Source organism: Chroicocephalus ridibundus, chromosome 4, assembly GCF_963924245.1.
Source record: "Chroicocephalus ridibundus chromosome 4, bChrRid1.1, whole genome shotgun sequence".
NCBI classification, from domain to species: Eukaryota; Metazoa; Chordata; class Aves; order Charadriiformes; family Laridae; genus Chroicocephalus; species Chroicocephalus ridibundus.
Window position 1 is genome coordinate 4,129,912 of NC_086287.1, and position 15,091 is coordinate 4,145,002.

At 40.2% G+C, this 15,091-nt stretch overlaps 1 protein-coding gene across 2 annotated transcripts in view; it reads left to right on the forward strand.

The window, feature by feature from the left end:
• The first annotated feature begins 600 nt into the window (after positions 1-600).
• The window catches only part of LTO1 (LTO1 maturation factor of ABCE1), a 31,464-nt gene continuing 16,973 nt past the window's right edge, over positions 601-15,091 (forward strand). Inside the window, exons 1-5 of one of the 2 annotated variants that reach the window (XM_063334698.1) lie at positions 601-744; positions 1,293-1,398; positions 3,955-4,025; positions 5,005-5,122; positions 5,485-8,236. In XM_063334698.1, coding sequence (XP_063190768.1) covers positions 680-744; positions 1,293-1,398; positions 3,955-4,025; positions 5,005-5,122; positions 5,485-5,553 — 429 coding nt within the window. In that variant the 5' untranslated portion in view covers positions 601-679 and the 3' untranslated portion in view covers positions 5,554-8,236. Of the gene's footprint in view, positions 745-1,292; positions 1,399-3,954; positions 4,026-5,004; positions 5,123-5,484; positions 8,237-15,091 lie in introns of those variants that run through there. The other variant, XM_063334697.1, reaches the window with a different exon arrangement.

Below are 15,091 nucleotides of genomic sequence, written 5' to 3' on the forward strand. Positions count from 1 at the left end.
CTGCTTCGCTAAACCTTTAGCGGCGCGACTTTGTTTTCACTTAAACGCAGTTTTATTTCTTCTTTAGGCCCATCTCCGGATTTTCAAGCTGTCTTTTCCAGTCCTCCGCCCTCCTGCGTATGACTGGGAGGATAACGGACCCCCCAGCCGCCCCCCAGTTTGGCTTGGCAGCCTGCTTCGCCGTGCCCAGAGCCACATTTTTCATTCATCCAGTATCCGGAAAAAAACAGTGTAAGTTAACATTTTTTTAATATATATATATAAAAATATATTTATAAGCAAATATGCTTATAAATAAGTATAAACGCTTCCTTTTACCAGCATAAACGCTTCCTTTCAGCAGCGCTGATCCCCCCGCTGGCTCAGGGGACCATTGGCAGACCCGCTGGCCCCCTCTCTTCGCCGCCCCCCCCCCGCTCCCCCCGCCGGCGGCGGCGCTGGGGCGCCCCCTGGCGGACACACGCGGGGCCGCTCCCGCCGCGGAGGGGCGGGGAGAGGGACGAAGGAGGCGTGGCCATTCGAGTGCCCCAGCCTACAGCGAGGGAGGGGGCGTGGTCACGCCCCCTCGGGTCCCGCCCACCGGGGGTTTGCGCGCCTGCGCAGTGGCACCGGCGGCTCCCGGCCCCTCCGGCTTGCCGTCGTTTCCCGGCACGCAAAGCGGACGGGCTTTGGCGGCGCCATGGCGGCGGAGGCCGCGTTGCCGAGTTCGGATATGTTCGATGAGATCGTGATGGCTGACGAGAGGTGGGGGAGCCTTGGCCGCGGGGTTGGGACTTCGGGGGACAGGCGGGACACCTCGCTTGCCGCGGGTAACGGGTCGGGCTAGGAGGAGGGAGGGGGGAAGGGGGGGGGGGCCTGGGCCTCCACAGTGGGCAGTAGGAGCTGAGAAGGAAAAAGAGAGGGGCGCAGGGCAGGTAATGAGCCCAGGGGAGGGGGAGATTCTCCTCTTTGCTCTTGTTGAGGGACCAGTGTGCTCGCTATCAGCTTTCCCGCTGTGTGTGGAAATTTGCCCCGCCGTTGTGAGCTTGCAGTCAGTGGTGTTACTCTGGTGAAAGTACTGAGCTGGATTGCTGAGCGTGTTGTTCTCGGCAAATCATTATAAACTTGTTTGAAGGGGTCACAATGTGCATAATTGCATCTTAATTTTCAGCATCACGTGGTAGTTCTAAATATGGGCAGTTTCATTTCAGAGATGGTACAGCGTGGGTTTGTTTCTGGCGGTTGCTTGTGTGCAGTGTGAGTTTGATATGTGATGAAAACAGGTGATGAAAATTATGCTTCTGTCTTCACAGGTTTCATGGTGAGGGGTATGAGGAGGGGTATGCTGAAGGCAGTCACGTTGGAGTTGTTGAGGGACGGAGGTATGGATCGCTCCATGGTGCCAAGATGGGGTCTGAGGTAAATGGGAAAATACTTGAGAATTACAACGTTTTTGTCATTGGATAATTATTTTAATACAGAAACTGTTAGGCAAAGCTGTATGTAGTGGTAGCCTGAGGCCTGCTATGTTACTGTAGGTCCAAGAGGACCTACAAAACTAGTTTAAAGGTGGTATTTTGATTGAATAGTTAAATAGATGGTTTGGTGTTTTCTGAGCTTATTTGCTCTATGAGATTTTGATTAGTTTTTTTCTGAAAGAGAGGATAAAAACAGACAAAATCAAATAAGCTTGCTCAGAAAAAAATGGTGATGGACATTTATTTTAATAACCCGAAATTGTGGCTAAAGGCCCCCCTGTACCATCTGTTGTGGCTCAGCATTAGGGAAAAACATGGAATATTGAGACAGCTTGGGTGGAGAACCATAAAGGCGTCTCTGTTGCACTCTTTGTTACTTCTGATACTGGGAGAGATGTTTGGTTGAGGCACAGTTATTCTTTAGTAGATGGAGTCAGTTCTGTGTATTGCCACACAACGGCATGCCTGAACCAATAAACCTTTGTGGAAATAAAAGGACCAGAGGGTGGTGGTGATGCACCTTGACTTGTCTCATGTGTCCAGCTCAAATTTCTGATAACATGGAGTGTGTTCAGTGTTGTACAATGCAGTTGCAGTATTTCTGGACCCAAAGTGGATTTTTTTCAGCTTTGATGGGAAGCTGTACTACAGGATTCGTGGTAGGCCTTATTTCAAGTACAGCACCACCAATCTAAATCTGTTCAATGTATTGAAGACCTTTGGGTAATGTGGCAGTTTTTCCTTTTCATATTTTCAGGTTTCAGAAAGTTAATTACATATAGAAAGAACAGTAGCAATGGCATTAATGCATAAACTGTCAAATTCTGAAAGGATGGTTTTCGTAAAATTTTGGGTTGCATTTGGGTGTGATACAGAGATGTACAGTGATGAAATATTTCCTACTTAGACTACAGCTATGTAATCCCAAAATGAGAATGTTAAACAGCAGTCTCCAAAGCTGGGTAGATTTATACAAAATGATCCTAGACAGACCATAATAAAGAAGTACTCTAATCTACTTATATTGGGGGTGCTCCAGAAGGCAGTAGGATTATAGACAGTGAGTCACATTAAATGAGAATAAGAGTAACTTGGGTAATTTTAGACCTGTCAGCCTATTTTGTATCTTGGGCACAATTACGATACTCATCTGACAGTTGCGTTGCTTGATAGAGAATTAAAGTAAGACATTATAATTAAAGTGTGTCTGTTTTCAGGCATGTTCCTTGGGCAGGCTTAGACACAGTGTCTGTTTGGTCTCGAGCAGAAGATTGGCATTGCTCCCTTGTGGTAGGGCAGTGCTACTTAAGCTGCGAAGTCTGCGGCTAAGTGTCCAGGGGCCAGGTGGTGTGTTTTATCATAGTAGCTTGCGTTTGCAGCAGTGGTAACTGCTATATCTGTCGGTTTTTTTCCGCTTACCTTGTGTCTCTAAGCAGTTTTGGGGAATGCAAATTAAATTTCTGTCAACAAAAATTTAATTGGGAGCCTCACTTCAAATATGCTTGAACGCTTAATGGGATGTTAAGGCCCAAACCCGTGTCTGTGCCTTAAAAATAACCCCCACTATGTGCTTTAACAAACATAACTAACAGAAGACTGGAACCACCAAGCGCTCCCACTGTATTCTGAAGTGGTTTGCAGGCCACAGGACCTTACAGGTACAACAGTGTTTTGTAAGTTTAAAAGGCAGGTCTATGCATACACCATACATATGGACCAAACTGGAATTTGGTGTGATGTTGGACTTAATTTCTGGAAGTCAGCCAGCTTCTGTTTCAGGTATCAGCGTTGTTTTCCTGTGACTGCTCAGTCACTTCTGAAAGGGACTCCAGCTGACTTACCCAGTTGGTGCATTGAAGAACTTTTCTATATTCCTATTTCATTTGGTGTCCAAAGTTGTAATGAAGAGTTCTGGCAGCAAAGCTGGCTTAGTCAGCTCCTCGTGCTTCTTTCTGATTCCCTGCTACCCTCTTGAGTTCGGCTGGTAAAATTGTTTGCATATTAATTCAGAAAAAGGTGTGGTCTCCTCTTTGGTTGACTTGGTTGCTCCCTCAGTCCAGCTGGTACGCCTTTTTGTAGGGCTATACAGGGGCTGCTGAAACTCACAGTGCTGCAAGAACGAATATTTACCGAAACATCTTAAATAGGTTGTTTTCTAACTGTCTGTCTACTACCACACTTTAATAAATTTGCGGGCTCAAAGCATATAAAGTGCTAGTTTTGTAAAACTGCTTTTTATGCTGCATTTTAAATATTTTGTTCTCTGATGCTAAACAGATTCTTACAAGAAGTTTCCTGACTCTTGTACTGTGTAACGCAGATAGCCCTCGTTTGTCCTACCCTAGTTTACTGAACTTTCCAGCATAGAAAAATACTTGTATATCCAGTGAGTTGTTTCCTGAGGGGTGGGATACAATGCAGGGCTTTGGTTTTGTTTGACTGTATATACTACATGTTTGGGTTTTTTTCCCCTCATGACATTCTGATAAATTCGCAGATTGGCTGCTACCTTGGGTTTGCCCTGACGTGGCAGTGTCTGCTCCAGAAATGCATGGATGAAAAGAACAGGTAAGGTAAAAAAAAATGTACTGTTCCTTTAATGCTGTTTCAAATTATGATGTCCGGTATTGCCTGTACAAAAGAAATAGTGAAAAACAGAAGAAACGGGAACAGAGGGCCACTAGGGTGGTATCATGTGCTAGACCATGTGATACTGAAAAGAGGATAAGGGAACTTGGTTTCTTCAGCCTGGAGAAGAGACGGCAAGGGAGATACCTAGTTGTACCACATAAGGGGAAGTTCTAGATGGGGTGGAGACATGTTCCTGGCAGAAGTGCACAGCGAAAGGCCAAGAGGCAACTTTCACAATTTGAAACAAAGTTCTAGTGAGGCATAAGGAGAAGGTCCTTTCCAGTGCAGGCATCTAAATGCTGGTACAAGTTGTCCAGAGAGACTCTAGAAGCTCCATCTTTGTAGATTTTCAAAATCTGGTTGGAGATGGTGCTGAGCAACCTTAGCTAGTTTTGAAGTTAGTGCAACTGCTGCAGAAGGTGGGCTAGGTGACCTCCAGCTGTCTCTTCCAACCTACATTTTTCTATGACTTTCATTCTTCTCTCCATAATTTTTTTTCCAGTCCACTTTTGGTTAATTTATCTGACAGAATTGCCACCATACTGTCAACCGTTTTGATGTGTGTTCTGGTGAGCTTTTTGTATTGCATTTCGTTATTTTGCTCAGTCAGCTAATCAGTATTTCTGAAGATTCTTGAATATTTCTCAACTTTTGGCAGGTGAGTTAAACGGGAAACCTTACCTTTGTCAGTTGTGCTACAGATTAATTTCTGATTATGGCTTAAATATGTATCAAATACGCACTCTCAGTGAGCTAAATGGGAGAAGTTGTATGAAAAAGAAGGATGGAGGGCTGCATTCTATGCTCTGAATTATTATATATAAGTATTAGTATAATTTTCATATGGACAGATTGAAAAAAGCTTCTGTAGTAGGCTCATTGTTTTTTCTGTTTTGATTTTTTTTTTTTCTGGTAGCAAAAAGATAAGGGCTCTGGATTCATTAATAGGAATGATACAGAAATTCCCGTATGAAGACCCCACTTATGATAAGCTGCAAGAAGATCTGGAAAAAATCAGAGGAAAATTTAAACAGGTTTGTAGGATTAAGTTGTTATTTTAGCACAAAACAGTGTTACTTTCTGAAAATATTTAGTCTCTAAACCTGCTCAAAAACGTAGTGTTTGTGCAGAGCAGTTATTGTTCTCCTTTTGCAATCATAGTAAAAATACTTCGAATGAAGTGGATTAAGTGAAAATACTCGATAGGTGAAAACTCCCCAACTGATAAGAAATGCAAAATGAAAGAAAAATATTCTTTAAATGAAAATTGAAATTGTTATTTGACAATGAATTGCAAACGGGACCAGAAGAAGATAAATGGAGGAATTGGGAGTTTTGTTGAACATTCTTCTTGGAAAATAGATGGTTTGAACCGGTCTCATGTATTCTTTTTTAGGTTTGTTCAATGCTAAATATTCAGTCTGATTTTAGAATTGGTACTGAAAGATCTTCACTAACTTTTTGAATATAACAGATGAAGATAAACGTGGATGACCAAAGAAGAAACACTAAAAGAACAGATAACTGGAAAAGTGTTTGTCTACTCTTATTTTAAACAAAATCCATACAGTGAAGAGGTGCTAAATATTACAGGAGAAAGGGAAAAGCATTGAACTTGTAATAGTACTACTTCTTTAACGTTTATTATGTCCAGGTTTTATTTAGGATCACTGAAACACCATTGTGCAAACCTGTTAAATAGAAATATTTGTTTTAATTCCTCACTGGCCTCACACTGATAGATTAATTCCTCAAAAGGAAAGCATATGCATTTGCAAAGTTTCCTTATTTATAAAGGGTGTAAGCTATTTAAAAATCTGTGTATGCAGATCATTCAGTTTACACGGTGTGTAGATATTTTAGGTGAAGTAAAATATAATCAATTGTTTGCAGACTTTGAAGTAGGAAACCTTTTTGTGGGTAAAGGGTAGAATGACAAATGAAGCCAGAATGTGAAGGAGAAAGATTAAAGATTCCTGCTCATAAAGTAGCTGCAGCTCAGGACATGACACTTGAACTTTCTGCAGACTGATCCAGTGTGGGGGAAAAACCCACCAACCCCCCCAAAAAGCTAGCAATTTCAGTGATCAGTGAGAGAAATATGACTACCAGAAGAATTTTGATACTGATTTATTATTTATTCGTACATATTATCAAGGAATAGCTTTTTATTTTCAGTGTTGAAAAGACACTTTTTAGTCTCATTCCAAAAAATGGATGCTGTCAGCTGAATGTATTCAACTATGTTAGTTTAAGGTAAATACAGTCAGCTGTTTTATCTGAAAGATGTGTTAGGTTGGGCTGCTAGATGTCTTTGCATACCATTTGCCAGTGAAATAATGAATTCCAGAAGACTTTTCATCAGCTGTAACATAGGCATGTCTGGGGGAGTCTACGTGGCGTAGTGTGGCTTCATAAGGAGAGATCTGACTGAAGGACATGTTTTAATATGGCCATACCCTTGGGCAGCACGACTTTGTGCCATCTAGACCTCACTTCTGTTTTACTTGTACAGCTTTTTTATAATAAAAAATATTTTTTTTTTTTTTAATATAAGAAAATAAGTAACTTGAATTTTTAAAATGTTTGCTGTCTGTTCATATCTGGGATATGAAGGACATGCTTTCTGCTAAAATTTTTGGATTTTGGACTCTGAAGATAACAGTTTTGCTGACAGTACAGAGGGAGTTGTGTGCATATATATCAATTTATTTCAAAATAATCTTACTTTTTGTCTGTTTCCTGAGTATGCCAGTACCAGAGGCTTTTCTTAATAACTGATTGCTGGCGTACTGTTTGGTTTTTGGTTTTTTTTGCTTAATTATCTTATATGTGTAAGCTTTCAAACAGCTTTGATACTTACAGTGAGTGTCAGGGCCATCTAGTGGAGGAGGCCGTTGTATTGTGTAAGAAAGATTATAAGATTTCACAAATATTTATATAGCTAGAAGTTGTTAAAATAGAGTACAGAACATATGTAGGCATGATACAGCTCTTCTTGAGCACAGCTGGCTTTTAATTGTGATGCAGCTCAAACCCCTGGGAAACAGAACAAGCAGCAACCTGCAAGTACCTGAAAATAGAAGCAAAATAAAATAGCACACCCTGTAATCTCAGTACATAGATAGACACAGAACAAGAAGGTCGCATAGTAGAGAAAAGAAAGCTAATTTGACTTTGTATCACTTCAGAGAAGTCCAGATTTGAAAAAGTTGTCTCTGCATCCACAAACCAGTTTCTTTTTGCAAATCGAATTATTTTACCTGTTTACTTCAAAGTAATGAAAGGTACTAGATATTCAGCTGTGATTAACTTTGACTCAAAATATTTTGTTGTTGAAATCCATGAATTATGCTTTAAATAAACTCCCCCTGGACCTTGGTCTAAAAAAAAAGGCAGTTTTGTTCTTCTGAATGATAGTACAAAGAGAAGTAAATGCTGGAGGTCTAAGTATTCATGTTTTAAAATGTGGCCTTTCTTGGAACCTTCGTACCTGTTTTACAAAGATATTTGTAAAAGCAAGGGAGGGGATTTGAGAGCTCAAAATATCTGTGAAGGGTTTGATTACTAGAAGTGTATAATATGTAAGCTATATGCAAAATATTGGTTGTATTGAAATCAAAATTATTTTTGTTTAACTAAGGAGAGAAAGGATCTTTGCAGACCGAGCGGTCAATGACTGTTACTTTGCAAATTGGTTTGGTGGCTAATTTTCTTGCACTGCTTTAATTTTATGTATAATAAATTTACATTATTACAATAAATTATATATATATTAAATATATATATATACATATTTAACTATAAAGATTGTAGCAACCAGTATTTCAAATTGGGATATGCCAGGTTTAGGGTTGCCCGTTAGGTCTTTAGTTTAGCTCCGTATGTCTGTACGTACTGATGGAGTCTCTTATTCCACGAGTTTGTATTTTTCTGAATATCTTCTGTCTCATGTCTTGTATGGGCCCAATGGTGTTTATTAAATGAGGTGTGGTTAAAAAATCTGTTGGCTATGCAGTTGTATACTTTCTTTGGTGCCAACTTTTTAAACTGTTTTCTGCAGCAGAGTTGTGGGGGGTTTCTGTGTTGTCCAGGGCTGTAACAGTGGAGTCTTCGCGCTTCGGGGTGGTTTTATACCTTATTTACAGCTAAGGAGTTAAAGCCTGGGTTACGTCAAGAATATTGATTTGCCTTAACCAATGTGAGATGTCTAATGTGACTTGATCCAAATAGTCTTGCATTTTGAGTACTCGAATACTTCAGAATGTGCTGCTTGCCAATGTCAAGAGCGGCTGTGAGAACCTGGCTTTTTTGCGTGTTTGTATTCTTGCCTGTGATTCTCAGATCAGTCACCTAGAAAATGAGGAACATTACAGTTAGCAAACACCTGTGAAAGATGTGTGCTTAAGGCAGCTAGAATGCTGCTGGGGAGAAAAAAAACCATCAAAATTTCCAAAAGCAGTGTTCAGTTTTGTGAGATATAAGCCTGTGGTTTCTTTTCCTGTTACGTTAGTATCTTCCTAAAATCTGTAACAAATGAAAACAAATTCTTATAAATGGCTTCATTAGTTTCACACCTGGTTTACTCATCCTGTGTTCTTGAATGGTCAGGGCTCTGGTGGAAGCCAGTGTTACGCTGTAATTAAAGACTCTATCAGAAGATCTATGCACAGAGAGGGTGAATAAAGCTCCTGTGGACCGCGGTCGTTCAGACATTCCCTGGTTTGGATGCTTGACTGTGCGAGTTCAGTATTGCTTTAAAGACTGGGTGGAAAAGATACGGGGGGGAAAAGAATGCCATCTTGTAGGTTACAATATTGGCTATTAATAAAGCGGAACGTAGGGGTTGTGGCTCTGTGCTGTATTGCCAAACAGGTTTGAAATTTTGCAGAAGTACTCCATCTGTTAAGAACAGTTAAGATAGAAAATTTCTGCTAAAAATTCTTGAAGTTGCTAAGACTTAAAAATGCATTGCTGTGTTCACCGCCTCTAGTTAATGCTCAGTAGTTAGGGAGGAATGTTTGAAACATTTACCTTACAAATTTCTGACTTGCCTGGGCTGCGTTCTGGCTTGTTCTGTTTCTTCATGATCATCTCAGCTGAGGTTGCAGAATCCAAAATTTTATTAAAAGGTGGATACAAAGCTAATTACTGCTAGTGTACTGAAGTCACTGCGGTCCCGAAGACTTGTAATTTTTCTTTCTACGATATGCAATGAATATAAGAAATAGTGAGTTTTGAGGCATCAGCAGGGGAAGGTAAACTCTGACTACAGTGAATTCATTCCCTGCGGAATTGCGTGCTGGCTCAATGCTGACTTACAGCCATGGGATCATCAGCTGCTGATACCAAATCAGCCGTCACTAGAACATGTAAATCTGACTTTGTAGGTTATCTGTGTCATTGTCCTACATCAGTACAGGGGAAAAAAAAAATAGGATGGAGTTTGTTAAAGTTTCCTAGGAAAATTCATGAATAAAACACCTGTTCTATCTTCATTAAGCAGTATATTTTCTTGCCATTTGTTGTAAACTCTAATGTGAAGGGGATCAGTTTCAGCTTTGAACGAACATCTGTAATCAACAGAAATGGGTGAAATAAGTCAGAAAAAAAAATCCGTGTATGCAATTCGCTTAAAAACCAACCCTGTAGGAGCAGTCTGGCTCATTCAAACCCTTTTGTTTTTCTGAAACAAGTTTATCATAATTTACATGTGGGATGCGTAAGGAAAGTCTGGCTTCACAGCTTGGCGTGCCTTGTTTGGTTATGTGACTTTTAGATCCGATTGCTATTGGGGTATGAAATATATAAGCAATAATGTGTTCTAGTATGCATGGAGAACCCGTGCAAACCCACGTTGCTAGCTTTCTGGACATAGGCCATTTAGAGGAAGGAAAATAAAGACTGGTTTAAACACTCTGGTTTTGTAGGATTATTTTTGGTAAAGTACACATTTTGGTCTGTGTCTTTCGGATTTCTAGAAGGGTAGCACACTTTCATTGATTATTTTTAAATAGATAGATTATGTTCAGATAAAATGATGAGTTTTAATTTTTCAGATCAGTTCCAAAGTTTGTAAACTTATAGGTTTGGGGTTTGAAGAGATGCAAGAGAGAGTTTGAGCTCTGTGATGTATTTATGAATGCTGATTTGCTCTTTGGCTGTAAATATAACTTCCTTTATTGGAGCAAAGGGAGATCCGTCTGTCAGAAGTCTGCCTGCACCCTAATACTCCACAGTGCTTTAGAGTAAGAACCGGTACCCTTTTAAGATAAATGACTTACCCTGCAGAATGAGGTCAAATAATCTGAATTTTCAAGGTTTTAAATCCATAAATCCTGTTCTGTTGACATCTTTTTTGTTCTGTATGCATCTATATCCCTTTTTGAGTCCTTTTTGAATGTAAAGTTTTAATATGTATCTCCACGTTAAGGTACTACAAGAAAAGAGCATTAAAAATGGGATCTTTTATTTATAAAAATCATGCAACTACAGGTCTGGATCTAACATTTATTTATTTACTCACAAGCTGCCAAAGCTGTATATTTTATTAGATACAGCCTGCTGTTTCAAGATCTAATTTAATAATCTTAGATTCTTTTCTAGTTCTTTTGAGTTTATTCTCAAATAAGAGCGGGTGCTTTCTCCCTGGGTGGCTTGTTTGAACGTTTGTGAGGTTTTTTTTAAATGTCCTGTAATTACTTGGCAGTGTTGGATGCTTGAAGGAGAATGCTGATGATATTAACAAATGTAATCTTCTGGAGATACAGTTGTGGGCAAGCAAGATGAGGACAAGACTCCTTGTCAGCGTAATGGCTCTCTTAAACAATTCCTGCAACGAGAGCAGCGTGAAGCACTACGCATTTTTGATGAAGTGCCGGTATCGCTGTGCCTAATGATCTTAAAGATATAGTTTGAAATCTGCTGGAATGTTAGAAATATCTGAAGTCCCTCTAGATTAGAATCTTTAGTTCTGATGAGAGTTTGTTCAGGGCACTTGAAAGTTATAACAAAGCTGGCTCAGGCAGACAGAGCAGTGTGTGTGGGGGGGGTACTGTATCTCATCCTGATCTTCTTGAAGAGAAAAGCTTTGGTTTGAAACAAAATGTTTAATGTTTTTACTGACGTTATAGTTCTATACATTCTTGGTGCTACTCAAAGGCGCTTGCTGCTCTTTTCAACTTCTTATGGCAATGGGTTCTGGTCTAATTACAGCCTAAAACTTCAGCTTCCGCAGTTTGGCAAGTAACCATGAAGATTCTCATTTTACAGTCTGCCAGAGTTGTTTTTTTAATGGATAAAATTATGACAGTACACATTACCACAGAAATGTATATATCGCCAGGGAAAATGGGGATTTGGGAGGTGTGAAATGAGTTCCGTGGCAAGTTTCCAGTTGCAAGTTTTGGTGTCTAGGGTTGACGCATAAAGGCCAGCTAGAGCGATCTGGTACTGAAGCGCTTCAGTGTGTCCCAGTTTGGAATTGCAGAACTAGCTCAGCTTCTGTTGACATTAAAAATAATAATATAAAAAGCTTTGTGCGCTATGTTGAAAGCAAAGTCTAAGTATATAACTCCATGCACTCAGACTTGAAAATAACGGTTTCCTTAGCAGAGACAAGAGGAGATTGTGGAGCTCTTGGATTCTTTGGGATTGTCTAGACTACACCGTGCAATGGAGTGGTAGCTGGGCTAAAATTAAAAACCAGCTTAATGCAGCAGAAAGAGGATCCCTATGTTAGAACAAAGCACTGATCTAGCTGATGAACAAAGCTGTTAAATATCCAAATAAGCCCTTTTTTAACACTGCTTATACAGTTAGTTCATTTGTAGCTAACTTGAGTATTTCTTTGGCATCACATTGTGAATATTCCTACCTTAATCACCGGAGTGTTTATTCCCTAAGTGTAATAATTACATTCTTGTGGCATTTTTCATCCTAAGATTCTTTAAGTGCTCCTCGACTCCTGAACGTACATAAAGCTCTACCAAAGGATGTAATACTATGCAGAAGGAAACACGGTCAGTGAATTTAACTGAAACATAGCCAACATAGGAGGCTTTGGAAGTCTTGATTAACATGAAGTAGTACCTGTTCATTCTCGTGAAATACACGAAAGGTAAAAAAAAAATCGGCCATAGTAAGTGCCAGTTGATGTGGAAGTGGCTCGCTATATAGTGTTTTTAATTGTTCTATCGTATTTCATATGCATAGGTCATTAACCGATAATACGTCATTCTGTGTATCTGTTTTTGGCATGGCAAAACTGCCTCCAGGAGATTTCTGAATCGGTATAAGAAATAGCATACAGCTTTAGTCTTGAAAAATTAGAAAGCTTGGTTGTAGTTGTGCAGAATTTGTATGGATGGCATCTGAAATAGTGGTATACTGACTGAAAGAATTAAACTGGTATTTGTTTATAATAAAATTACAGAGTTTAGCAAAATGTTTAGGCAGAAAAAAGATTGACTATTCAGTGTGTGCATCCTGACTCTGCAGTAGACAGAATCAACGTTGGTATTTGTCACTGTCTTTTATTTTTGATTGTTTAGCAGCGTATTTTGCTGCTTTATCTCAATGTAATGATAATTACAATTTTTAACCTTCAGCATCTTCAGGATTCTGGGGGATAACCAACACCGCATGGAATCTTTCTTGATTGTAGGAACTGTGAGTCAGCAACCCTTTAATTTTTTTAGTTGCAGCTATTGTTCCAGCAGCAAGCTTTACTGCTATTGTCCACTGTTTGTCCAGCTCACGTTTACTGGACTGTGGGAACGGATTAGGGTTTCATGGCTTTTTTTTTCCTTCTTGCATAAACTCTTGATCAAAGACATTCCTTGGATGACAAAACACTGTATACTGTGTCACACAGTCCTGACCAGACTGCACGAACAGTAGTTTAAAAACACATGCCTACATTGTTCTCCAAACTGGCTTTTTTTTTTTTTTTTTGCAATGTATGTGCAGACATTGAATTTTTGAGACCCCATTTACCTCCTTGAGAAAACACACATACAGAAGTTATTGTTAATAAGCACTTGACAATTTTTGAAATACAAGTAAAAAACAAATGATTATTCGAATCTGTATAATAGTATGTCACTTTTAACCAGAGCTAGAGGTTATGTCTGCCGTGTATCTCCTTCTTGAGGAGACCTCGGCCGTGGTGCAGTTAGTCAGGTGCTCTGTAAACTTAAAACCACATGGGGTTATGACGTCGTTTTCTGTGTCATATCCAGAATACCTGAGTAAGATGGAGAATAATTTGAGCACAACTGGGAAATTCATAACCCTGCTTCACCGTAGGTACATCGTTAGAAGCACGTGTTGAGGATCTGGCCCAATCATTATTGTTGCATGTCTTCCTCTGAAGTTCTCTTATGCAATAAGGTGAGGACAAACTTCACAAAAATCCAGTAGCATCGTTATTTCTCCAAGTAATGAGAAAGAAACAAATTGAAAAGAAAAATGCAGAGAGACTTTTTCAAGGAGCTGTGACTTGTGTTTTGCCTGAAATTCTTCTTCAGCAGCAGACACCTTAAGCAGGTTTACAGAGTGATTTAAAAACATGGAGGACTATATTTAGGTGATTGGAAAGTTGTTTGAGGATGAGAGAACGCTTGTGTTTCCACAAACACGTGAGGCTTTGCCTCTACTTGTGTGACTCTGCGGCGCTGTTGGAAAACCGTCATGCAGGAGTGAGGGCAGGTGAACTCTTTCACTTATATCAGAAAGATGCCGTCCATAAAGGAGGAACCTTTCTGATCCAAGCGTCTCCATGAAAAGAGACACCTGAACTAATGTGTGGCTGATTGGTGTATTGTCTGAACGGAACAAAGTGGTTATAGTGGATGACTGAAACAGCTACAGAAATATAGAGTCAAAAACATGAAATAAGTGTATTACGTTTGTAAAAAAAAATAACATTTACTTTTGAGTAAATTGCTGATGCCCTCCGAAAATCTTGGGAAGATGTTACGTCTGTGCATACAAAAAGAACATCGCTATATTTAACAGGGTATGTTTGCCGCAGATCTGATCTTCCTATTTAAAGTAGCCAGCAACCAAATGTAAAGAACTGTGGCCTGTGGGTGTTCAAGGAGCAAAAAAGCTGTTCAAAAATAATACTCTGTATTCAAACAATCCATAGTGATAAAATCTAATAAAAGGAGAAATAAAACATCAAAAAGCTCAATTGTGCGTTTCACACAGTTTGCCATCGGAGTAGAGGCTTAGGGCACTAGGTCACTCCTTTGGTGCTGGCGCCGGTGAGTTGTCGTAATGCCCTAGCGGTGGTTTAGTGGTCTCTGATAAATGATTTGCCCATCTCAGCCCAGCTCCTCGAAGGCTGGTGCTAATGTTACAAACAACATCCTTACGGTGGGCAGCGTGTGAGCTGTGGTAGGAGAGCAGGCATTTGATGGAGTATAGCTTGCGGATGGATTAAGACCAGTGTCAGAGGGCAGTCAGGTGGGATGGATGAAATAGCAAAACGGCACCAGTCGGCAACGTAAAATCTAAAATTTATTTACTTCGCAGGTTGTGAATGCTGAGTGGATAGCAATTTCCATTCTGTGATGCGCGCAGTACCCACGCAAATCAAAGCCCTAGACGTGGACCCAGAAGAGGGCTGCTGCTCCAACCCGTCAGGTCCTGCCTTGGAGCTTGGCCTGCGCGTGTAGCGATTCCTCCTTTGGTTCAGCTTCCTTGGTGGTATTGGGTACCTGTACCCAGAGCTCTCTGCGACCCCAAGGGCTTACCCTCTTAACCAGTTACTGCTTTATATATTTGTCACAAGCAGTCCCTGGCCATTCTCTCTGCCTGTTTCTGTATCTCAGGCCAGTTATGGTGGGGAGGAGGTTTCTGTCGCCTTCTGGTCACACACCCCAAACCTGTTACCAAGAGTGAATTTAGCAATAGTTGCCTAATGAAGTTCTTACTTTGCTTCTTGGTTTTCCAGTTCATGCCAGATTAGTCAGAGCTGAGCAGATGTAGTCAAG